Source organism: Rhinoraja longicauda, chromosome 30 (assembly GCF_053455715.1).
Source record: "Rhinoraja longicauda isolate Sanriku21f chromosome 30, sRhiLon1.1, whole genome shotgun sequence".
Classification (NCBI taxonomy): Eukaryota; Metazoa; Chordata; class Chondrichthyes; order Rajiformes; family Arhynchobatidae; genus Rhinoraja; species Rhinoraja longicauda.
The window spans coordinates 9,506,134-9,532,324 of record NC_135982.1 but is presented as its reverse complement, the minus strand read 5'-3'; the positions used below and the strand labels follow the sequence as shown (position 1 = coordinate 9,532,324).

At 47.7% G+C, this 26,191-nt stretch overlaps 1 protein-coding gene across 2 annotated transcripts; it reads right to left on the bottom strand.

Moving 5' to 3' along the window:
- Nucleotides 1-501: 501 nt before the first annotated feature.
- Nucleotides 502-2,317, bottom strand: her9 (hairy-related 9). 2 transcript variants are annotated; one of them, XM_078425057.1, is made up of 4 exons: nucleotides 2,054-2,317; nucleotides 1,803-1,898; nucleotides 1,563-1,650; nucleotides 502-1,396 (listed from the first exon to the last, which is right to left on the bottom strand). In XM_078425057.1, the coding sequence occupies exons 1-4, from the start codon at nucleotides 2,159-2,161 to the stop codon at nucleotides 765-767; spliced, it is 924 nt and encodes a 307-aa protein (XP_078281183.1). In that variant the 5' UTR covers nucleotides 2,162-2,317; the 3' UTR covers nucleotides 502-764. The 2 variants fall into 2 exon arrangements, with proteins under 2 accessions (XP_078281183.1, XP_078281184.1); XM_078425058.1 differs by having other exon boundaries at nucleotides 502-1,393.
- Nucleotides 2,318-26,191: the final 23,874 nt, after the last annotated feature.

Here is a 26,191-nt window from a genome sequence, read left to right as displayed (position 1 = left end):
TGTTGGGGAGGGGTGGCGGGGTGTAAAGACCTCAAGTGCAATTTCAAGAATCTGTAGCAATTAATTAAATCGTAGAAAGCACTGGTAAAACGACAGTTCATCTGTAAAACTATCTGGAGTGTCCCAACTATAAAACACTTGCCTATCCATGTTCCCCAGAGATGCTGCCTGACCCGCTGAGCGACTCCAGCACTTTTATGTTTTGTAAACCAGCATCTGCACTTCCTCAAGTCTAATAGGTTCTGATTGTTTTAAGTACTGCTGCACTTCAGTTTTACCACTCAGAGCTAGGTCTAGGCAATCAGATTTTAAGGACTCCACCGGTCCTTACAGCTAGGCATGTAGGCCTACATGCAGATTGCAATAACTTCACTGCTAGCCTGAAGTGTCCGCTTTCGCCTGTAATGAATAAAATGAGAACTTTTTGACTACATCGGGGGATTTTTTTGGTCTCAACAAGGGACAATTCTCTCTTTTTTTTATATGAATGTTTTATTTCCTGCTGTGTCAGAAGCGAATTTACAAAAAGACTTTGGTATATCGCACCTATTGTTGAAACAGGTTACACAAACACACAAAAAAAAACACAATTTACAAGTCTCCTCCACAGTAAAATATTATTTTTAAAAATCGCAAGTTATACGGAGTTCAACTGGGTATTCTATGTACAGGAAAAATAAATATCTCTTATCATGATAAGTACAAGTGTCCCCAACAATGGAACAGGTTTAACGGGTCAGACAGTCTCTGGTGTTTTTTGTGTTTCACCAAGGTCTCCAGACGGACTCTGTGCTTTCGGGACCTGTGCTCACTCCCAAAGGCGTGTGGTTCTGAGACACTGCGGTCATGCTGTTGGGTCCGAAAGGTAGAGAGGTCATTCCTTGCACGGGTGATCCCGCTAGTCTGGAGTTGGAAGGTAGGCCCGCCGAGTTTGCATTGCCCTGGAGGTTTGCATTGGCGTAGAGGGGGATGACAGAGCCGCTTCCAATCTGCCCGCTGGAGGTTGCAAAGCCAGGGTTGGGGATGAGGAAGGCGAAGTGTCCATCCGCAGCGGGTAACAGCTGGAAGCCCCCGTAGACCTTGGGCGAGACAGCTTCGGCTGGGCTGAGTTTGCAAGGCATGCCCACACCGCCGCTGACCGGCACGGTGGCTGGAAGCTGGACGTGTAGAGGCTGGGCGAGGTGACCCCCGGGCACTGTGGCGGGGTTGGAGGGAGCTTGAGGGTAGTTCATCGCCACCATGTGTCCCAAACAACTCGACAAGTGGCTGAGCAGCCGGCTCCGGACATCAGCGTTCACCCCTTCGCAGGTCGAGAGGAAACGAGTCACCTCGTTCATGCACTCATTAAATCCAGCTCTGTATTTGCCCAGAACAGTCGGGTCTGCAGTCAGGGCTGCTGTAAGAGAGGAGGAGGGGGGGGGGGGGGGGGGGGAAGAAAAAAAAAAAGGCTGTTAGAACTTCATGATCTGCAACTTAAAAAGTTGGCAAACTTTCCAAAAAATAAAAGTTTGTAAACTTTTGTGTTTATTGGCCAGCACCCAGCCAGTTTGTTGGACACGTACCAGTCATCTGTACACGTTGTAGATTCCGCAGGTGCTTCACTGTCATTTCAAGGATGTCCGCTTTCTCCAACTTCGAGTGTCTGGAACTCTGCAAATGGAAACAAGTGTTCAGACCACGACTCTCTCTCTGTCTCTCTCTCTGTCTCTGTCTCTCTCTGCCTACACACATCCACGTCTCAGTGCAAGAAGAAGCAGCCACTTAATCAACCCGACTGCTCAAGAGATCGATGATTAACTTACATCTTTCTTCAGTGCATCCAGGATCAAAGTTTTCAGCTGAGTCAGGCTTTCGTTAATTCTTGCTCTGCGCCTCTTTTCCATGATTGGTTTGGAAGACTGTCGGGTTTAACAAAAAAAACCAATAATGTTAAATCCAGTTTTAAAATAAATAAATTAATTAATAAATAAATAGATAAAACCGGTCAAGATTTCACAGCAAAGTGTTAACATTTGGGGGGACACGTCCCACCCAAGTAAATAAATGCATTTACCTTTCTATTGTCACTGGCGCTTTTGGGTTTGTCCGGAGTTTGGGGAGAAGTTGCAGAAGCCCCGATAATGGGAGAAATAGAGGATTTCTCTATGGTGTCGGCTGGCATTTTTAAAATGCAAACTTTCTCGTGGAATTAGCAGGAGGAAAATATTGCAGGAGGAAAAAATTGCCCTGGAAAGCAATTGCAAGAGTGTCTTCCACTGTAAGTTGACAGTGCAGCGAGCTCTTTGCAAACAGGGAGGGACTTTGGCACACGCACACAGGGGGGTTGCATTGAGTGGCGAACGCTGTGCAGACGCCCTGTATTTATAGCCCCAGCCACAGCCCAGCTCGTGTGAAACCGGCTCAGGATTCTTTCCCACACTTGCACCAGCCAATGGTGCGGGCGCCCCCCCACGTGGGGTCGGGGAGGCCCGGCCCTCCCATTGGCTGCTGCCCCCGCCGGCCGTCAGTCACCCGGGCGCGCGGCACGCGAGGCGGGGTGTGTGTGGGTGGAGGGGGGCCGCGCTCTGATTGGCCGCCCGCGGCCCGGCCTGTCACTCAAGTGCGGCCCGGGCTAAATCACTGCTGACAGATGACATCTGTCGGCGCGCGAGACAGCCGGTGTCAGCCCCCTGGAGCACGTGCCAGAGCGCTTTGCACAACGTCCCCCCTCACACACACAAGCCCTCCTCCTTGCAGTTTAACCATTTACCTGCTAACTTTTGCTCGTCCATAATTATTACCCCCACCCTTGATGCATTCCTCCATGTTCTTGCAGTTTAACCATTTACCTGCTAACTTTTTTACTACCCCATAATTATTATCCCCTTAGCCACCCCATCCCTAAGATGCATTCCTACACGTTCTTGCAGTTTAACCATTTACCTGCTAACTTTTTTACTAGCCCATGATTATTACCCCCTTAGCCACCCTATCCCTAAAATGCATTCCTACATGTTCTTGCAGTTTAACCATTTACCTGCTAACTTTTGCTCGTCCATAATTATTACCCCCCTCCCCACCCCTGATGCATTCCTACATGTTCTTGCAGTTTAACCATTTACGTGCTGACTTTTGCTCGTCCATAATTATTACCCCCATCCCTGATGCATTCCAACATGTTCTTGCAGTTTAACCATTTACCTGCTACCTTTTGCTCTTCCATAATTATTACCCCCTTAGCCACCCCATCCCTAAGATGCATTCCTACATGTTCTTTTATTCGTGCAATGTATTGCATTCTTACAAGTGCATTCAAACTGAGGCTCAAGGAACGTGCCAAAGTGATTTGCACCTTTCCTCTTCCACCTTCCCCCTTCTTGCAGAAAAAAAAATTTACCTGCTAAATTTTACATCCACAATTATTACCCTCCCCACCCCTAAGATGCATTCCTACATTTTTTTATTATTCGTGCAAAGCATTGCATTCTTACAAGTGAATTAAATGCATTTATACTGAGCGACTCAAGGAACTGCAGGTGCTGGAATATTGAGTAAAATACCAAGTACTGAGCATTTGCAATGCCATCTGAGAAGCAGATTTTTATTTTATGTTCTTTACTGTAATTTCTAAACTGTGGTGCACTTGTTTCCCGCAACACTTGAAAGGAAGAGAACAGTGGCTCTGCATCTGAGCAAGAAGGGGACAGAAGCAAAGGTCAGTTCGGATTTCGGATTAATGCAGAGATTAATTTATACTGTAGGTGTAGAATTGTTCATGTCACGTCTATACTTAGCATAAGAGCCTGGAGGAATAGGTCGAGACAAATGCAAAAAAAAAACAACTGGAAATCGGAAATGCCGTGCAGATCTGGGTGCTATTTACTTGAAGAGTGCATAAAATAGTTGTGAGATAAATGCATGAGGGGGTGCATTAATTGTGCCAGCGGTTCGCAGATGCAAGCTGGAAAAGCAGTCGGCGTGGCAGTGGTTAATAAGTCAGGCTTGCTGCTTGTGGCCTGGGCGTGGGTTGAGCTTCAACAGCCTGGGAAAACCCCGCCCCCGCGATCTCTCGGGGTGGGGTGGGCTGGGCTGGGCTGATGGTAAACAGCAGTGTCCGCCTGCAGTGCGAGCAGCGCGGCGGCTGCACAGCCATGCAGCCCGGGCACCTCCGGCGCGTGGCCGGCGCTCGCTCCGCACACCGAGTCACGGGGACTCCCAGCAAAGCAACCGCACACTGCCAGCAGCGCAAAGCAGCAACGCTTACTTATATTTTAATGCACCCACTTGTTTTTGTTTTAATGGACGTTGTTGGAACTTTTGCATTTTAATGCGATGCAATGTTTGCAAAATTAAGCCTTTTCGTCTCTCAATTTTGCATGGCATTAAATACATAAAAATGCAAAAGTAATTTTGCATGCATTTTAAAAATCAGAAACTTTATATTTTTAATGCGATGCAATGTTTGCAAAATTAAGCCTTTTCGACTCTCAATTTTGCATGGCATTAAATACATAAAAATGCAAAAGTAATTTTGCATGCATTTTAAAAATCAGAAACTTTATATTTTAATGCGATGCAATGTTTGCAAAATCAAGCCTTTTCGTCTCAATTTTGCATGGCATTAAATACATAAAAATGTTAAAAATCAGAAACTTTACATTTTAAATACATAAAAATGCAAAAGTAATTTTGCATGCATTTAAAAAATCGGAAACTTTACATTTTAATGCGATGCAATGTTTGCAAAATTAAGCCTTTTCGTCTCAATTTTGCATGGCATTAAATACATTAAAAAATTTAAAAATCAGAAACTTTACATTTTAATGCAATGCAATGTGCAAAATTAAGCCTTTCCGTCTCTCAATTTTGCATGGCATTAAATACATAAAAATTACAAAAATTAGAAACTATATTTTAATGCGATGCAATGTTTGCAAAATTAAGCGAATCGTCTCAGTTTCGCACAGCATTAAATATATAAAAATGCAAAAGTAATTTTGCATGCATTTAAAAAAATCAGAAACTTTACATTTTAATGCGATGCAATGTTTGCAAAATTAAGCGAACCGTCTCAATTTTGCATAGCATTAAATACATAAAAATGCAAAAGTAATTTTGCATGCATTTTAAAAAATCAGAAACTTTACATTTTAATGCGATGCAATGTTGGCCAAATTTAAAAAGTCTCGTAATTCACTTAATTTTGCATCGCGTTAAAATGTAACAACATGCAAAAGTTCCAACGTACATTTAGTGTCACCTGTTCCTTCTCTCCAGAGATGCTGCCTGTCCCGCTGAGTTATTCCTGCATTTTGTGTCCTAACTTAAAATAATCAAGAGTCCACGGTGTTTAATTGCCATATGTACCAAGAACAGAACGATTATATTCTTCTTGCGCCAGCACAACAGGCCTGTAAACACTATACACATTTAGATAATATTCTAGCAGACTTGACCGGTCTGATAACTGTAATAAAACCAAACCTCCCGAAATACCCGGCTCCTCGCCTTTATTTCGGGCCTCTTTCGACACGCCACAATATATTATAAAATAAATTAATAACCACAATACTGGTGCAGAAGTCTTTAGTGCAAGCAAATACAATCCACGATTCATGGTTGAGGTTAGTGTGCAGTGTTCAAGAGCCTGATGGTTGATGGGATGAAGCTATTGTTGAAGCTGGTGGTCACAGTTTTCAAACTCCTGTACCTTCCCGATGGTGGGAGTGAATTAAGTAATCCTCTTTAAAATGTTGGATTGTGCAGAGCTTGTTCCCCAACAACCCATCCAATGCTTAACCAAAGCACAATGACGTGAGCAGAATCTCCCCCTGAAAACTGCAACATTTGCAGGCCTGCATGGTGAGTTGCTGCCTCACAGCGCCAGAGACCCGGGTTCGATCCTAACCGTGGGTGCTGTCTGTACGGAGTTTATACGTTCTCCCCGTGACCTGTGTGGGTTTTGTTCCGAGATCTTCGGTTTCTCCCCACACTCCAAAGACGTCCGGGGTTTGTAGGTTAATTGGCTTGGCTTAAATGTAACATTGTTCCCTAGTGTGTGTGAAGTGTGTTAATGCGCGGGGATCGCCGGTCGTCACGGACTCGATGGGCTGAAGGGCCTGTGCAGTCTCAACTAAACTAAACTTAAAAGTTCCTGCCTGCAAGCGAACGTTATCCACACCAATTATTTGACACCATCTCCCCACTAGAGCAAGATAGAGCACAAGTTTGTTCATTCTCATGAGCCGTGGGTGACACAAGTTTTACGTTTGCACTGAACATCCCCCCCTTTGTAAGTAAGCCTTTGTGTGTGTGTGTGAGAAGGTGAGTTTTAAACTATTGCAATTCAGCAAAAGCCACCCATGTGTTCAAGGTAAACAGGACACTAAAGAGTCCCGTCGTAATAAAAACAAAGGGCACAATAGCGATTTAATTTTTTTTTGACGGAGTTTGCAGTCTCATCCTGTACTCCACAGCTGTGTAAACTTTGCCGGATAAATCTGCAATTTGTGTTTCAAGTTATCCACGGCATAACACAAAGTTTGGGAAAATGTGCTCTTTCTCTTTTTTTTTAAAGAAAAAGTAATTAGTTTTGAAAGAGTACAATGTCACCTGCACCAAACTTTGCAACTACCAAAAACAAAGTCTGAGAGCACATTGTCAAGGGAAGCAATTTGATCTCCCACCGCAGCTTATTTTAATATGATTACAATTGGATTAAGTAGCCCTGAAATAACCTTAGAAACTGTGATCCGTGTACAACTTGTAGTATCCCTGGCAGTGGCCATCCCAAAACAGGAAGGATGAGGAGGCTTTGCAGAGTTCACAGGTTGGAGGAGCAGATTTGGGACATTCGGCCCATCAAGTCTACTCCACCATTCAATCATGGCCTGGAACGTGGCAACTCCAACACCCTGACCGCGGGAGAAGACGGCAGGGGAAGAAAAAAGACATTCTGGCCTTCCATCACAGTGAGGAGATGACTGGAGGAGACTCACTGTGATGGATGTTTCTTTTTTTTTTGCTTTTGTTTTTTTGTGTTGGTTGTGATTGTGTGTGAAATTGTTTATTTTTATTGCTCTATTCCTGGACTGTGGACGATCTTTCATTTCACTGCACATCTTGTATGTGTATGTGACAAATAAACTTGACTTGACGTGAAAACCTATCAATCTCCACCTTAAAAAATATCCATTGACTTGGCCTCCACAGCCTTCTGAAGGGCGGCATGGTGGCGCAGCGGTAGAGTTGCTGCCTTACAGCGAATGCAGCGCCGGAGACTCAGGTTCGATCCTGACTACGGGCGCCGTCTGTATGGAGTTTGTACGTTCTCCCCGTGACCTGCGTGGGTTTTCTCTGAGATCTTCGGTTTCCTCCCACACTCCAAAGACGTGCAGGTATGTAGCTTAATTGACTGGGTAAATGTAAAAATTGTCCCTCGTGTGTGTAGGATAGTGTTAGTGTGCGGGGATCGCTGGGCGGTGCGGACTCGGTGGGCTGTTTCCGCGCTGTATCTCTAAAAAAATTCCATAGATTTACCACCCTCAGACTAAAGAAATCTCTCCTCATCAGAGAGTTCAGGGGCGGTTTGCCAAAATGCTGCCTGGAACTGAACGTTGTGGCTATAAGGGGAAGGTTGAACACATTTGAATTGCTTTCTCTTGTCTCTGGAGCAGCAGAGGTCGAGGGGAGACCTGATAGAGGAGCAGCAAGGTGGCCCAGCGGTGGAGTTGCTGCCTTACAGCACCAGAGAACCGGATTCGATCCTGGCTACGGGTGATATCTGTACAGAGTTTGTTCATTCTCCCTGTGACTGCGTGGGTTTTCTCCGGGTACTCCGGTTTCCTCCCACGCTCCAAAGACGTACAGGTTTGTAGGTTATTTGGCTTCTGTAAATTGTAAATTGTCTCTAGTGTGTAGGATAGTGCTAGTGCAAGGGGCGATCGTGGTTGGCGCAGACTCGGTGGGCCGAATGAACTGTTTCCATGTTGTATTTCTAAATTCTAAAATCAAGTATATAAGATTATGAGGAGGGTAGACAGTCAGAATCTTTTGTCCCAGGTTTGAAATGCCAAAGACTTGAAGGCACCACTTTAAAGTGAGAGTGGCAAAGTTTAAAGGAAGTGTGGAGGCATCTTACACAGACGGTGGTAGGTGCCTGGAACACACTGCCAGGGGTGGTGGTGGAGGCAGATACTACAGTGGCACTTAAGAGACCTTTAGATAGGCACATGTACTAGATATGGACAATGGTTGGCTTGATTGCAATCATGTGCAGCGTAGGTTTACTAGATTAATTCCCGGAATGACGGGACTGTCATATGTTGAAAGACTGGATCGACTAAGCTTGTATACACTGGAATTAAGAAGGATGAGAGGAGATCTTATCGAAACGTATAAGATTATTAAGGGGTTGGACACGTTAGAGTCAGGAAACATGTTCCCAATGTTGGGGGAGTCCAGAACAAGGGGCCACAGTTTAAGAATAAGAGGTAGGCCATTTAGAACTGAGACGAGGAAAAACTTTTTCAGTCAGAGAGTTGTGAATCTGTGGAATTCTCTGCCTCAGAAGGCAGTGGAGGCCAATTCTCCGAATGCATTCAAGAGAGAGCCAGATAGAGCTCTTAAGGATAGCGGAGTCAGGTGGTATGGGGAGAAGGCAGGAACGGGGTACTGATTGAGAATGATCAGCCATGATCACATTGAATGGCGGTGCTGGCTCGAAGGGCCGAATGGCCTCCTCCTGCACCTATTGTCTATTGTCATGTATCGTCTTTCCGCTGACTGGTTAGCACACGGCAAAAGCTATTCGCTGTACGTCGGTACACGTGACAATAAACTAAACTCAACGAAATGTGAGGACAGATGAGATCTGTTTAATTTGGCATCATGATCATGGTGGACAATGTGGGTGATAGGCCTGTTCCTGGGCCACACTGTTCTATGTGGGGATATGGATGGCATGCAGGCAGATGAAGTTAGTTTATCTTGGTATCATGTTCGGTACAGACATTGTGGGCAGAAGGGCCTGTTCCTGTGCCTTACTTTTGTGTGTTTCTATTTTCTATTTATTTTTAACCTTTTGCTAAAATGTAAAGCACTATCTATATACTAAAGGGGGAGAGGGGAGGAGGGAGAGGGGAGGGGGAGAGGGGAAGGGGAGAGGGGAGGGGGAGAGGGGAGAGGGGAGGGGGAGAGGGGAGGGGGAGAGGGGAGGGGGAGAAGGAGAGGGGAGGGGGAGAGGGGAGAGGGGAGAGGGGAGAGGGGAGAGGGGAGAGGGGAGGGGGAGAGGGGAGGGGGAGAGGGGAAGGGGAGAGGGAGGAGGGGAGTGGGAGAGGGGAGAGGGGAGGAGAGGGGAGGGGGAGGAGGGGAGGGGGAGAAGGGAGGGGGAGAGGGGAGGGGAAGAGGGGAGAGGGGAGAGGGGAGAGGGGAGAGGGGAGAGGGGAGAGGGGAGGGGGAGAGGGGAGAGGGGAGGGGGGAGGGGGAGGGGAGGGTGCAGCACCAATGCAGGAGAGGTTTGGGCCCAATGGATCCACTTGGTCTCGTATTTATTATTTGCTCTTCACAGTGCAACACTTTTCAATTACTTACAACATTTAACTTACATTAGCATGGTGTCAGTAGTCCTAGGACTACATTTATGTTCTCGTGCTGTTTTGCATTCAATGTACCAAAACCAAGCCGGAGGTTTGATGAGATAACAACCTTATGATTCATCGCGTCCGACCTGCGATTGTTAGCTGTGTGCCAGAGTTCATAAGGGAACATAGACACACAATGCTGGAGTAACTCAGCAGGTCAGGCAGCATCTCTGGAGAGAAGGAATGGGTGACGTTTCGGGTCGAGACCCTTCTTCAGACATAATTTGTTATGCATGCAAATTTCACCAAGAACTGCAAGAGGTCTTTATTCTGAATCACAATTAATAAATAAAGACCTTCTGATGTTAAGCTGCTTTAATATTTTTGCACTATTAACACTGCACAACACTAATGTCAGCAACTATGACCATCTTCTATGACTGTGCCTTTGGATGCACTATGGGCAGGTTTTGCACTGTTTAGGTTACCTTGATTTACAGTTATTAATTTATTGTATTATTGATTATTATATATTTATCAGCATGCCATTGAGTTAACAGGCCTGTAAAGCTGCAGCAAATAAGTATATAGTTTAGTTTAGTTTAGAAGAAACAGGCCCTTCGGCCCACTGAGTCCACACCAACCAGCGATCACACATACTCGAGTCTATCCTACACACAAGGGATGATATGAACACAGGCGAGCGGGTTATTTGAGAGCCAGATTGTCGGACAAAGGCCAGCGATGAGGAGACAGGTGAGTGCTCGAGAGGATAAGGAGTTGTGAATTGTTAAGTTCAGGGATGGAAAAGTTGTGAATTGCGCCTCCATCGAAATGGAGGTGGGGGGGGGGGGGGGGGAATGGTGTGAGATCATCCAGGTTTCAGGACGGGGAGGGGGGAAGGGGGTGGGAGGGGGAAGGGGCAGGAGAGATGGGGGGATTCTTGATGGAGAAAGGGGAGGGAGAAGGAGGCTGTTGTGGGTTAGTCACTTTAAATGACATAGTATTGGAGATGACTGGATCGATGTCTGAAGAAGGGTCTCGACCCCAAACATCACCCTTTCTTTCTCTCCTGAGATGCTACCTGACCCGGTGAGTTACTCCAGCATTTTGTGTCCATCTTCGATTTAAACCAGCATCTGCAGTTTTTTTCCTACTGGATCGAACCCCCTCGATCGAACGTATTTACAATCCATTGTATGAAGTGCACTGGTTGAATGGTTTAGGGGATTGTTTACAGTGATAAGGATAAACTATAATTACAGTTGCTGTTTGTCCTTTTTCTTTTTTTTGTCTCTGTGTTAGTGTTAGATGTGTGTAGTAGTTTATTTTTAGCAGTGTATATGTGGGGAAGGGTGGTGCGGGGGGGGAAACCTTTCTTTAAAAAAAATATCTCTTCCTCGAGGCACGGCTCGGCCTACCTTCGCCCGGCGCCGCTCGGCCGCGGAACTTTTCATTGCTCGGCCGCGGGACCTTCCATCTCCTTGCGGGGGCTGCGCGAGTCGGTCGCCTCGGCAGAAGTCGAACTATCTGTCCGCGGGAGAAGCATGGGGGAGGAGAGAATATATTTTTTTGCCTTCCATCACAGTGAAGGGGTGTCTGGAGGAGTCACTGATGCATGTTTGTGTTAAAATTGTGTGTCTTGTGTCTTTTACTCTGTACTGTTGTGTCTGCGTGGCAAATGATTTTCGTTCAGTTAATTTTGAATGACAATAAAGGTAATTCAATTCAAGTAAAACCAAATCTAAATCAGCTGGGCAATTTATACAACAATGCAATTTAGATGACTAGGTGCACAGCAAATGCACTGATTTGCAGTTAGAGCCTTGCATTCGCTTGTGGTCAGAGGGTGCAAAGGTGGATAAATGCAACATCAGATGCTAATAAAAGCAAGAAGGTATTTGTGAAAGAGAAATTCTTGTAGGAGTGGCACTGTCTTGCATAAATGTGCGGCGTGCCGCATTTTATCAACGGCACTGAGTCATTGATCCTTGAACGGACTCGGGAGTGTTTCATGGACTACAATGGAACCAAACCCCTTGTTTCATTGCAAGCACGCGTTGACTCATAGCCGTGAGGTTCGGACTTTACAGGACTCACACAAAATGTTATTCGCTTTATCCTGTGTGCATTGCGGACGGCTCGATTGTAAGAGCCATTCAGCTGAAGAAACGTCGTCCATCCCTTCTCTCCAGAGATGCTGCCTGTTCCGCTGAGTTACCCCAGCATTTTGTGTCTACCTTCGGCTCGATTGTAATCATGCATAGTCTCCCCGCTGACGGGATAACACGCAACAAAAAGCTTTTCACTGTACCTCACCGTACCACTGCGAGATTAAACTGAGCTGAATTGAAGTTAAACCAAAGATAGACCCAACTAAATGAAAGTAAAACTAAATTAGACTATCGGCTTCCACCCTCATCTTGACCATTGTCCACCAAGGGACATTTCCTTGCCCCCTTAACCAAACTCTAACGGACTTTGAATCCTTGACTAAGCTCGGGACGGGCCGTGCCTCGTGAGTCCATTGTTGGCTGTGGAAGGTGTGATCTCAAGAGAGAAACAACGTGGAGAACTGTGGAACTGGTAAAACCACTAGGGACGTGGACGGGGGGGGACGGGGGGGGGGGGACGGGGGGGGGGGGCAAGGAGAGAGGGGAGGGGAATATGAGATTGTTTACTTAAAATTAGAGAAACCAATGTTCATCCTGCTAGGTTGTAAGCTGCCCAACTGGAATATGAGGTGCTGTTTTCCTCCAATTTGCATGTGGCCTCACTCTGACAACGGAGGAGGCCCAGGACAGAAAGGTCAAGAGTGTTTTACTGTCAAATGTCCCAAAACAGAACAATGAAATTCTTACTTGCTGAAGCACAACAGAATATGTGAAACATAGTAGACACAAAAAGCTGGAATAACTTCGCGGGTCAGGCAGCATCACTGGAGAAAAGGAACAGGTGACGTTTCGGGTCGAGACCCTACAATCGCTCTGTAAACAATATAATAAATGAAAATGAAAGTTCAGTGTGTGTGTGTATATGTATATATATATAGATATATAATATATACAGAATATATATATATATATATATATATATACATATATATTTACAGAGAATATATAAATGCAGATTAAATAAAAAAACAAATGCTCCCTAGTCTATGTAGTTCAGAGCTTATTCCTAATGATCAGTATGGGAATGGGAAGGGGAGTTGAAATGGTTGGCAAATGGGAGATAACGTAGGTCTAGGCGGACCTTTGGTATAAACCAGCATCTGCATTTCTTTGAAGATAGACACAAAATGCTGGAGTAACTCAGTGGGACAGGCAGCATCTCTGGAGAGAAGGAATGGGTGACGTTTCGTGTCACCCATTTCTTCTCTCCAGAGATGCTGCCTGTCCCGCTGAGTTACTCCAGCATTTTGTGTCTATCTTCGGTTTAAACCAGCACCTGCAATTCCTTCCTACACATTTTGTCTGCATTTCTTTGTTTCTACAAGAGGTGGAAAATATTAGACTTTAGTAAGGATAGAGAGGCAGGCACTGTTACCTCAGGCTGGAGAGGCCTGAACTAGTTGACGTGTTCTTGGACCAAGGGTCCAAGCTCACAGCAAATATTCCGTTGCTCAGAGAGGCATGAATCTCTGGACTTTCCCCAGTGGGTTGTCTATGCTGAGTCGATGAGCATTGCTATTGAAAGTGACAGAACGTTTGTGCGCACTAAAGTGTTCAGAGACATGGAGATCAGGAAAGGCCTGAGGCACAGAATCCGCCAGGATCCACTTGAACGGTGGAGTAAGCCCAAGGGGCCAAAAGACTAATCCTGCTCCTAGATCTCTTGCATCCAGAGATACTTTCAAAGCCAGCCGGCGGAATGGCTACTTGTGAGGGAGCTCTGCAGAAAGGGGGAGGGCTGAGGTTTTGAGGGGATTAAACTGGAAACGCTGGGAGACTGCTCTGCAAAGTGGAAGAAATGAAGAAAAAGTGAAGATGCGGCTTTTTAACACAAGATATTACTTAAACGAAGGAAAGCCACCTTTAAATACTGACATGAAGCTATTAACCCGCTGAAGCCATTCACTGCAGAGTTCGAATGTATGTTGAGAAAAGAGTCACGAATGTAACCCAAAGTGCTGGAGTAACTCAGCAGGTCAGGCAGCATCTGTGGAAGGGATGGATAGATGATGTTTCAGGTCGGGAGTCCGAAGCATCACCTGTCCATCCCTTCCACGGATGCTGCCTGACCCGCTGAGTTACTCCAGCACTTTTGTGTTTTGCTCAAGATTCCAGCATCAGCAGACTAAAAGATCATATCATCGATCTTCCTTAAGGTGGCAGCATTGAGCAGCAATTATAAATGTAAAATTCTGGCTCCATTTCCATTGATATTAAATGTTCCCCAAAGTGGACAAACAGCTTCTTTAACATTTGCACCCAAACACTTGATGATATCCAAAGAAATCCAGTCCAATATATTTTTCTGCTACTTTAATACTTTATTTGAATAATATGTGAACAGAATACTGTTTTTAATCAAATTTAACTTAGTATAGTTTATAGATGGAAACGGGACCTTCAGCCCATCGAGTCTATGCTGACCATTGATATCATCCATTCACACTAGTTCTACGTTATCCCACTTTCTCATCCACTCCCTACACATTAGGTACTCCCCCTCCCACTCCCACTCCATGTATTCTAAATGTATTCACATTTTTAAATTTAAATCCATCTCCTAGGGAGGGAGGGGGGAGGAAGGAGGATGGAGTGGGGGGGGGGGGGGTGGAGGGGAGGGGGGTGGTTGGAGGGGGGAAGGAGGGGGGATAAGGGGAGTTGAGGGGGATGGAGTGAGGGGGATGGAGTGGGGGGGAAGGGGAGGGGAGGGAGGTGGTTGGAGGGAGGGAGGGGAGAGGAGGAGGGGGGAGGAGAGGGTGCTACACCAATGCAGGACAGGTTTGGGCCCAACGGGTCCACTTGGTCCAGTTAAAGATAAAATCCATGAAGAGTGTCTAATTTTTTCTCCTCCTCCCCCCCCACCCCCCTCCCCCTTTCTCCTGGATGCTCACCCATTTCTCACTCCCCCCACCCCCTTCCAACTAAATTCCTTCCTCTGGCTTCACATTTTGCACCTCCCCTCTCCTTATCCCACATCCTCATGTCCTCTTTTCATCTCTGGCCTTTGCAGCCAATCACACCCCAAACCCCTCCCCCGTATCTACCTATCACATTTGCCAGAGACACAAAGAACTGTGGATGCTGGTTTACATAAAAAGACACAAAGTGCTGGAGGAACTCAGTGGGTCAGGCAGCATCTCTGGAAAACATGGATAGGTGACGTTTTGAGTCGGGACCCTACTTCCAGGTTCTGTCCTGCCCCGAACCTCTCTTCCAGCTTTCTTCCCCCTCCGATAATCAGTCTGAAGAGGGGTCCCGACCAGAAACGCCACCTATCCATGTATGGCCTGACCCGCTGAGTTACTCCAGCATTTTGTATCTTTAACTGTCATATGTGCATACAACAGAAAGATAAAATTCGTACCTGCAGCAGGGCCTTGAAAGCAATACTCACACAATTTCAAAAAGTAAAAGGGAGTGTTCTTTAGATAGACTCAAAACGCTGGAGTAACTCAGCGGGACAGGCAGCATCTCTGGAGAGAAGGAATGGGTGAGGTTTCAGGTCGAGACCCTTATTTAGACCCGATCCTTCCTCAAGACCCGAAACGTTACCAATTCCTTCTCTCGATAGATGCTGCCTGTCCCGCTGAGTTAAACCAGCATTTTGTGTCCATCTTCGGTTTAAACCAGCATCTGCAGTTCCTTCCTACACATGCACTGTTCTTTAAATGCTTGTAAGGTCATTATAGATTATCAAGGCAGGGAAGGTTCTTATCAACGTAACGACTTTAATTATAACGTCAACACATCGAGAGATCAAACGCAGCACCACGAGAGGGGTGAGTTTTCACAGAGTTCCAACGGTGGAGTGGAAGAGATTATGCCACCACTTTTATCCAGGCTGGAGTGTGTGCTGAAACTACTTGGACAGGATCTTGGCAGCTGGAAGTAAGGACGTTGTTTGGAGGTCTCCGTGCAGTTTAGTAAATTGGCTGCAGGTGCGACCGAGGCTAAGGCTGAGGGAGGGCAGGCAGGACTTAAGGAGGCCCTTCCTGCTCACGCTAAAGCCCTGGCACTTCCGCCAGGCGGCTGATGTTAACAGCTCAGGAAAGGCCTGCATCGCCGCCCCACCGGAGCCCTTGTGAAGTGGAGTCGTTGCCCAGGGATTGGAGTTTGACTGCATTTTGGTGGGGGGGGCATCATGCAGCTGCTGAATGTCATAGACCTCACAAACAGCAATAGAATGATAGACACGCTGCCTTGGCACAGTCACGGGGTCTTACAGAGCAGGAGCAGGCCCTTCGGCCCACCGTCTTCCCGCTAACCATCCATTTTAGTTTAGTTTGGTTTCATAGGAGAAAAATTAGGCCATTCGGCCCATCAGGTCTATTCCGCCATTCAATCATGGCAGATCTATCTCTCCCCCCCAACCCCATTCTCCTGTCTTCTCCTTATAACTGTACAAATCGAGAATATATCTGTCTATGCCTTAAAAATATCCATTGGCTTGGCCTCCACAACCTTCTGTGGCAATTCCACAGATTCACCACCCTCTGACTAAAGAAAATCGTCATCATCTCCTCCATAAAGGAATGTCCTTTAATTCTGAGGCTATGACCTCCAGTCCCAGAGTCTTCCACTAGTGGAAACATCCTCTCCACATCCACTAACCTAGTTCAATATAGTTTAGCATAGTTTAGTTTAGATTAGTGATACAGCTTGGAAACAGGCCAGTCGGCCCACTGGAAGCAAATGGGACCAGCTTAGATGGGGGCATCTTGCACAGCATGGGCGAGATGGGCCAAAGGGTAGAGTTTGTTTCTATGCTGTCTGACTCTACGACTCCAAGGGTCCTGACCAGGAACGCCAATAGTCCATTACCCTCCACAGATGCTGCCCGACCCTGTCTCCACCATCCTGTACTTGTTTATCTCGAGTTTAGTTTAGAGATGCAGCGTGGAAACAAGCCCATGGGCCCACTGAGTCCAACCCGGGTCCCTGGCGCTGTAAGACAGAGCCCCGGGGTTGGACTCAGTGGGCTGATGGGCTTGTTTCCATGCTGTGTTCCACGGTAGCCACTCTACCGCTGCGCCACCGTGCCGCCCGGTGATGGAAGAAGGGCGGTCAGTTTAGTGTTTCAACCGGAAGATGGATGTCCTGCAGTGTGGCGTTCTCTCAGTGCTTCGCTGGCGGATCTGCGCAGATGTTTGTTTGTGTGATTCCATGGAGCAAGACGTAACCAGCAACTTTCAGACTCTCAGGTCTCTTCCCGACTCTCACAGATGCAGATGCATCACAGCTTGGTTTGGCAACGTCTCTGCTCAGGACCGCAAGAAAGTGTGGAGTCTTGCAGATGTAGCCCAGCCCATCGCCCCGACCAGCCTCCTCGCCATGGGCCCCGTCTACACCTCACAATGTCACGGGAAAGCAGCCATCAAAAGCGAGGACCTTTTGCAGCCAAGTCATTCCCTCTTCTCTCCTCTCCCATCAGGCAAAGGTGCAAAATCTTGACTCTCAGTTTAGTTTATTGTCACGTGCACCGAGGTACAGTGAAAAGCTTTTGTCGCGTGCTAACCAGTCAGCAGAAAGACAATGCGTGATTACAATCGATCCATTTGCAGTGTATATGATAAGGGAATAAGGTTTAGTGCACGGTGGCGCAGCGGTAGAGTTGCTGCCTTACAGCGAATGCAGCGCCGGAGACTCAGGTTCGATCCTGACTACGGGTGCTGTACTGTGCGGAGTTTGTACGTTCTCCCCGTGACCTGCGTGGGTTTTCTCCGAGATCTTCGGTTTCCTCCCACACTCCAAAGACGTACAGGTATGTAGGTTAATTGGCTGGGCAAATGTAAAAATTGTCCCTAGTGGATGTAGGGTAGTGTTAATGTGCGGGGATCGCTGGGCGGCGCAGATCCGGTGGGCCGAAGGGCCTGTTTCTGCGCTGTATCTCTAAATCTAAATCTAAAGCCAGGAAAGTCACATACCACCAGATTCAGGAACAGCTGGTTGTCAGACGACTGACTCCCATACGACAGACTCCCATAAACCTGGGTGCAGTCTCCATCTTCCAACCTACCTCACTGCGGGCCTTGGACTTTTTCTCTGCTACGGTTACTCTGTAACACCATATTCTGTACTGTGGTTATTCTTCTATTTTCATTACTTGTTGCACTTGTGTATGGCTTGATGGTAATCATGTATGATATGATTTCACTGTATTGCGCACACACCCACACACACAAAGGTTTTCACTGTACCTCGGCACATGTGACAATCACAAACCAATAATAATACCTAAGGTGACATTGGAGCCTTCTACCAGCCGTTAAAAGGGCGGCACAGTGGCGCAGTGGTAGAGTTGCTGCCTTACAGCGAATGCAGCGCCGGAGAGTCAGGTTCGATCCTGACCACGGGCGCCGTCTGTACGGAGTTTGTACGTTCTCCCCGTGACCTGCGTGGGTTTTCTCTGAGATCTTCGGTTTCCTCCCACTCTCCAAAGACGTACAGGTATGTAGGTTAATTGTGTGGGCAAATGTAAAAATTGTCGCTAGTGTGTGTAGGATAGTGTTAATGTGCGGGGATCGTTGGGCGGTGCGTACTCGATGGGCCGAAGGGCCTGTTTCCGCGCTGCATCTCTAAATCTAAAAGTGGTGCATGTGGAATAGAATCTATCTTGTGCATCAACTGTGAAGAATTTGTAAGAGAGGTCCCTCAGCTGCTGAAGATTTGTGTCAGATACAGTGGCACAGTGGCGCAGCGGTAGAGTTGCTGCCTTACAGCGCCAGAGACCTAGGTCTAATCCTGACTACAGGTGCTGTCTGCACGGAGTTTGCACGTTCCCACTGTGGCCGCGTGTGTTTCCTCCAGGTACTCCGGTTTCCTCGCGCACTCCAGACTCGTGCAGGTCTGTACGTAATCTGCTTTTGTAAGTTGCCCCTTGCGTGGGATAGGGCCAGTGTATGGGGTTGATCGTTGGCGGGCACAGACGCGTCGGGCCGAAGGGCCTGTTTCAACGCTGTGTCTCTGAAAAACTAAAATACGAAACTAAAAGTTAGAAACGAGGAATTGCAGATGCTGGTTTATGCCAAAGATAGACGCAAAGTGCTGGAGTAACTCAGAGGGTCAGGCAGCATCTCTGGAGAAGAAGGGCGGGTGACGTTTTGGGTCACAACCCTTCTTCAGACTGAGACTGAGAAGTCTGACATCGCAGGGTGGCCAGGTGATCAATGGTCAGAGTGGATTCTGTGGGCCGAAGAGCCTGTTTCCATGCTGTCTCTTCCACCCATCCTTTGTTTCTCCAGAGATGCTGCCAGACCCGCTGAGTTAACTCCAATGTTCTGCGTGCATCTCGAACTCAGACTGTAACACATGGGTTAAGCTCCTGTCTTCGTCTGTTGGGAAGGGGCTGGGGCGGAGAGGAGCCCGGCGAGGGGGGGGGGAGGGAGGGAGCTTGTTGCTTCTGCAGCTCACATTTCCACTGCGCCACGCGTGGACATCTGCCAAACAGATGTGGCGCGGCCTGTGCCAGGACTCACTGGAGGTGCATTCTATTCATTAACAGCTGCCTGTGGCCAGATTTATGTTTCCTGCTCGGCGAGGAGAGAAAAGCTCGATCTCTGGGCCGCTGCCATCGCTGATGTTCCGTCTCTCTGTGAAGGAAACGACGGTGACAGCAGACGTACGGTGTTGCTGGAAGCGATTGTAAAGCGAGTGGGAGGGAGGGAGGGGGGCATGGGGACGTTTCCAGCCGCTCCCACAACATCAGAGACCATTCCCCTCCCCCTTCTCCCGGGTGACCTCACTTACTTCCCAACAGACGAAGACAGACTGTATAAAATGACACAAAATGCTGGAGTAGCTCAGCAGGTCAGGCCTCATCCCTGGAGAACATGGATAGGGTCCCGACCCTCAAACCCATCTTATGCATCACAGTTTGGTTTGGCAACTGCTCTGCCCACGACTGCAAGTGTTTGTGGAGAGACCTGGATGTAGCCCAGTCTTTAGACTTTAGAGACACAGCGTGGAAACAGGCCCTTCGGCATCTCCCAGTCCGCGCTGACTAGTGACCACCCCGTACACAAACACTATCCTACACCCGAGGGCCAATGTACGATTTTTTACCAAAGCCAATTAATCTACCAACCCCTGTGTCTTTGGAGTGCAGGAGGAAACTGGAGCATCCAGGGAAATCCCACGCGGTCACGGGGAGAAGGTACAAACTCCGTACAGACAGCACTCATAGTCAGGGACCACTTAAAAGGCATTTGCACCGTTCACGGATAGGAAAGGCTTGGAGGGATATTGGCCAAACACAGGCAAACGGGATTAGCTCAGAGGGAACGGCACAGATGAGTTGGGCTGAAGGGCCTGTTTCTGAACTGTAGCACAATGAATCTAAGTTGGATACATTGAGATGCATGTGAGACAATATATCCCCTGGCGATGGACCTAGATCATAGTCTTTGAATACAGGTACATACAGTCATCTAGCATGGGAATAGTTCTTTCAGCGCAGCATCCAAGCCGACCAACATCTACACGAGTCCCATTTAACCACATTTGACCCATATCCCTCAAAATCCTTTCCTATCCATGTATCTGTCTTTTAAATGTTGTTTGGTTTAGTTTAGTTTAGAGATACAGCACGGAAACAGGCCCTTCGGCCCACCGGGTCCGCGCCGACCAGCGATCCCTGCACATTATCACTATCCTACACTCACTAGGGACAATTTTTGCATTTACCAAACCAATTAATCTACAAACCTGTACGTCTTTGGAGTGTGGGAGGAAACCAAAGATCTCGGAGAAAACCCACGCAGGTCACGGGGAGAACGTACAAACTCCGTACAGACAGCACCCGTGGTCGAGATCGAACCCGGGCCTCCGGCGCTGCAAGCGCTGTAAGGTCGCTGCGCCACCATGCCGCGCATAATTGTTATTGTACCTGCCTCAACTACCTCCTCTGGCAGATCCTTTCATACACCCACCACCCTCTGTGTGGAAAAGTTGCCCCTCGGGTTCCTTTTCAATTGTTTTCCTCTCACCTCTAGTTCTTGAGGACCTATGTCCTCTACTCCCAAACCCTGGGGAAAAATAAACTCGTGCTTTCACACTATCTCTTCCCCTCTAAATTTTATACACCTCGATAAGATCTCCCCTGAATCTCCACATTGCAAGGAATAAAGTCCCAACCTCTCCCTGTAACTCAGTCCCTCCAGTCCATTTAGAACTGAGATGAGGAAAAACATTTTCAGTCAGAGAGTTGTGAATCTGTGGAATTCTCTGCCTCAGAAGGCAGTGGAGGCCAATTCCCTGAATGCATTCAAGAGAGAGCTGGATAGAGCTCTTAAGGATAGCGGAGTCAGGGGGTATGGGGAGAAGGCAGGAACGGGGTACTGATTGAGAATGATCAGCCATGATCACATTGAATGGTGGTGCTGGCTCGAAGGGCTGAATGGCCTCCTCCTGCACCTATTGTCTATTGTCTGTTGTCTGGCTACATTCTAGTAAATCTTAGGAAAGTGTTGATTTTAGATGGTGACGTGGTGAAAGCGTTTCTCTCCCAGAGTTGTGCCTCCTTGGAACTCTACCCCAAGGAGCTGTTCAGGTGGAGTTATTGTTAGCACAGTGGTGCAGCAGTAGAGCTAGTGCCTTACAGCGCCAGAGACCCAGGTTCGATCTGACTACAAGTGCTTGGCTGTACGGAGTTTTCTACCTTCTCCCCGCGACCTGCGTGGGTTTTCTCCGAGATCTTTAGTTTCCTCCCACATTCCAAAGATGTACAGGTTTGTAGGTTAATTGGCTTGGTAGAAATGTAAAATTGTCTCAGGTGTGTGTAGCGTAGTGTTGGTGTGCGGGGATCGCTGGTCATCACGGACTCGGTGGGCCGAAGGGCCTGTTTCCGCGCTGTCTGTCAAAACTAAACTAAACTAAACTACTGAATGTACTCAAAGCCGAGATCAACAGACATGTGGACTCTGGGGCAGTCAAGGGAGATAGGGAACAGGCAGGAAAGCAGAGCCAAGTTCATAGAGTCATAGAGTGTGGACATCAGGCCCTTTGGCCCAACTTGCCCACACCGACCAACATGTTCCATCTACACTAGTCCCATCTGCCTGCGTTTGGCCCGTGTCCTACTACACATGTCCTATCCATGTACTTGTCTAAATGTTTCCTAAACGTCATGATAGTACCTGCCTCAACCACTTCCTCCATTAGCTCGTTCCATGCACCCACCACCTGCGATCAGCAGGTCAAGGTCAGATTCAATGGCCCTGCATCCTCAAATGGCTCGTGTCCCTAAAACACAGCAACGATGTTCGTCACAGACTCCAATGCTACTCCAAGCTCAGTGATGAGTCCAGATGGAATCTGGGGTTATTTTTTGCCCAGTGGTCGGTGAGCTTTATTAATAAAAATAGATTTCTTTACCCCAGGTCCACCATGGTATTGACAAATATAGGGACCTTGTGTTTACACTCAATTGCACAGCTGTTTGAAATCAAAATGTTCCAAGTAATTGGTGAGAATGTACTTACTCTGATCTTTGAATGTGCAGCAAAACTCACCACTTCTGCTTTTCGTTAGTGTGCAGCTCTGAAGCAAATGCATTTGAAACAGCTTGCTGTAACCCTTTGATTCCACCACTCACTGCACTGAATCGCACTCAGTGTGAGTTTGCACGGTACAGTTTGACAGGGGCCAGTCCGTCTCCTTCAAGTCGAGTCACAGAGCTGTCTAGGAAGGAACTGTAGATGCTGGTTTGCACCAAAGATAGACACAAAACGCTGGAGTAACTCAGCGGGACAGGCAGCATCTCTGGAGAGAAGGAATGGGCGACGTTTCGGGCCAAGACCCTTCTTCAGACACTGAAGTCTGAAGAAGGGTCTCGACCCGAAACGCCTCCTATTCCATCTCTCCAGAGATGCTGCCTGTCTTGTTGAGTTACTCCAGCAATTTGAATCTGCCTATGGAGTCATAGAGCTGCAGCATGGAAACAGGCCCTTCGGCCCACCTAGTTCATGCCAACCAAGATGGCATTCTGGGCAAGTCCCATTTGCCGTAATAATTTGCCCCATATCCCTCGGAACCCTTCCTTGCCACATATCTGTCCAGATGCTTAGAGATACATTGTGGAAACAGGCCTTTGGCACACTGGGACCACGCCGACCATCGATCACCCATCCACTCTAGTTCCACTTGAGTGGGGGACGGGATGGGGGGCAGTGGGCATGCAATGCCATTTACTGAGGCCAACTAACCTATCTTTGGTCTTTGGAACGTGCGGTGAAACCGGGGCACCTGGTAGAAAAACACGTGGAGAACGTGCAGACTCCGCACGGACTACGCCCGAGGTCAGGATTGAACTCAGGCCTCTGCTGCTATGAGGCGGTGGATTTTTCTTACTATAATTTTCTTACTATAACTCTTATCTATAAACGCTATTTGTTCAGTAGGTCTCACATTTTGGCCTCGGTTCAACTGAGGTTCTGGCTTTGTGTCGGAAGAGCTGAACACTCGAACAATGGCACGAGGCATTTACTTTCAATCAGTGTTACCTCGTTAGTCTGCTTTCCCGTTTCACTCACGTGAGCTGCTAATTTTTCTGTTAAACCAAAGGAATGCAGAGGCTGGAAGTCTGACATAAAAATGGAACCGTGAGCAAGCAAGGGAGATTATTCAAACTTGGCGTAATGTTTGTCACGGACATAGTGGGCCAAAGGACTTGTCCCTGTTCTATGTTCTGTGTTCCATCGGTCAATAAGCCAGCACCCGTGGACAGAGAAACAGAAGTAACATTTCAGAATGAAGACCATTCATTCAGATGCGCTTGGGGAAGCATTTTAATCAGAACTAGACTGCACCTCTCCTGCATTGGTGCATCGCCCTCTCCTCCCCCCTCCCCCTCCCCCCTCTCTTCTCCCCCCTCCCCCCACCACCCCTCCTCTCCCCTCCCTCCCCTCTCCTCACCCCCTCCTCCCCCCTCTCCCCACCCCTCTCCTCCCCCTTCCCTCCCCTCCCCTTCCCTCTTCCCCTCTCCTCCCCCTCCCCCTTCACTTCCCCCTTATCCTCTCTCCTCCCACCTTCTCCCCCTCCCTCCACCCCTCAACCTTTCACCCCCTCCCTCTCTATTTAAACTTTAAAATGTGAATAACTTAAAAAATATAACACCGATTTCAATGGAACTTCTTCCATTAGCACCAAAGAGACGACGGTGAGTAAGGTGGGCCTAAAATTGTTGCGCTGTCGTGTACCGTTTTGGGTGTAGTTCAGGAACAAACAAACAAACAAACAGGCCCAGGCCATCACACAAACCATCCTCCCTTCCATTGATTCCATCTACACCTTACATTGCCTCGGCAAGGCCAGCAGCATCATCAAGGACGAGTTGCACCCCGGATACTCCCTCTTCTCCCCTCTCCCATCAGGGACCATTTCTTCCCAGCTGTTATCAGGCAACTGAACCATCCTACCAACAACTAGATTGCAGCTACTATCTATCTCATTGGAGATCCCCGGACTATCTTTAATCGTACTTTATTGGACTTTATCTTCCACTAGATGTTATTCACGATTTTTCCTTTAACTGTATTGTCTTTCCGCTGACTGGTTAGCACGCGACAAAAGCTTTTCACTGTACCTCGGTACACGTGACAATAAACTAAACTCAACTAAACAAGATGTGGGAAGGAACTGCAGATGCTGTTTTTTTTACTGAAGGTAGACACAAAGTGCTGGAGTAACTCAGTGGGTCAGGCAGCATCTCTGGAGAGAAAGGACGGGTGACGTTTTGGGTCAGAACCCTTCTTTCTTCAGACTCTTAAACTGGATGTCCCTCTGCAGAACAAGAAGCAAGTCATTTGTCTGTGCCATCAGTAGCTATGGATGTTTCAAAGAACCTCATAACTCAGGATAGACACAAAAATCTGGAGTAACCCAGCGGGTCAGGCAGCATCTCTGGACAGAAAGAATGGATGACGTTTTGGGTCGAGACCCTTCTTCAGACTGGTTAGGGATATAGACGAGAGATATAGACGACGATGCAGAGAGATAAAGAACAATGAACAAAAGATGTGCAAAAAAGTAATGATGATAAAGGAAACAGGCCATTGTTAGCTGTTTGTGGGTGAAAACGAGAAGCTGGTGCGACTTGGGTGGGGGAGGGATAGAGGGAGAGGGGATGCCGGGGCTACCTGAAGTGAGAGAAATCAATAACCGTACCACTGGGGTGTAAGCTGCCCAAGCGAAATATGAGATGCTGTTCCTCCAATCTGTGTTTAGTGGTTCCTACTCTGAAGTGCAGTCTCGTTTGGAAACTTGACAATCACTGTACACAGAGTCAAGTTGGACCAGGGAGGGGAATGAACGGACTCTGTTTTAGTTGTGCTGATTGAGAGATTAATACTAACCAAGACACAAGGGAGAATATCCTCGCATCAGCACCATGGAACCTTCTCGCTCCACTCGAAGCTGTCTCAACGGGCGGCACGGTGGCGCAGCGGTAGAGTTGCTGCCTTACAGCGAATGCAGCACCGGAGACTCAGGTTCGATCCCGACTACGGGTGCTGTACTGCACGGAGTTTGTACGCTCTCCCCGTGACCTGCGTGGGTTTTCTCCGAGATCTTCGGTTTTCTCCCACACTCCAAAGACGTACAGGTTTCTAGGCTAATTGGCTGGGCAAATGTACAAATTGTCCCTAGTGGGTGTAGGATAGTGTTAGTGTGCGGGGATCGCTGGGCGGCGCGGACCCAGTGGGCCGAAGGGCCTGTTTCTGCGCTGTATCTCTAAATCTAAATCTAAAAAGTCTGGAAGGCGTTTCTTGGAGGACATTCCTGAACTTTGAACGCAAGCTTCTGGAGTGATGTTCAGGCCCCCATCCTCCCACATGGTGCTGTGCTGGCCATAGTGCCCACTACCACTCACGATGGGGCCCAACCCAAATTTAAATGCGGGAAACGGCTAAGAAATTCCATTTCCAACGACCTAATTACATTTTAAAGTGGACCGTTTCAACCAGAAATAATTTTCTTCGTTAAGAAATCTACGGGCTGTAAACTGTAAACCAATTTGGAGTTTGGATTTGCTGGGTCTTTGAATCGGGAGTGTTGACTGTTGTGATTCACTGCACCCATCACAGCACCAACCCCTCCCCCCCCATTCGCATCGGATCAGAGGCTCGCATCTCAAATCCCATTTGAGTCCAAAATCTTCGGATAACTAGAAAAAGATAGCATGAGTAGGACCTTAATCCCGAGTTCGGGGCATCCGCCTGCAGCCTATTGTCCTGGGCTGTTTGTTCTTCATTTTGTGCCGGGCGCTGAGCTGGGCTGATGTTTGCTGAGCGCACTTCACCAGACCAGCTGTGGCCCTTTGTGCATCCCCCGCTTGTTTGCCCAGGTACTCGGGGAAATCTATCCCGGCTTTTCTCTCGGGCTTATCTCTTCCCGTGCCCAACAGACCACAAGCCACAGGCCCAGACAACGCATCATGAAGAAGGCTGAGGAGAGGGAAAATGA

Excerpts from the sequence above, each read along its gene's own strand:
- her9 (XM_078425057.1), bottom strand. The coding sequence starts at position 2,161 with ATGCCAGCCGACACCATAGAGAAATCCTCTATTTCTCCCATTATCGGG. Across the intron at positions 1,651-1,802 it reads TGGATGCACTGAAGAAAGAT|AGTTCCAGACACTCGAAGTT; the intron begins GTAAGTTAATCA and ends TTCCATTTGCAG. Across the intron at positions 1,397-1,562 it reads ACAACGTGTACAGATGACTG|CAGCCCTGACTGCAGACCCG; the intron begins GTACGTGTCCAA and ends CCTCTCTTACAG.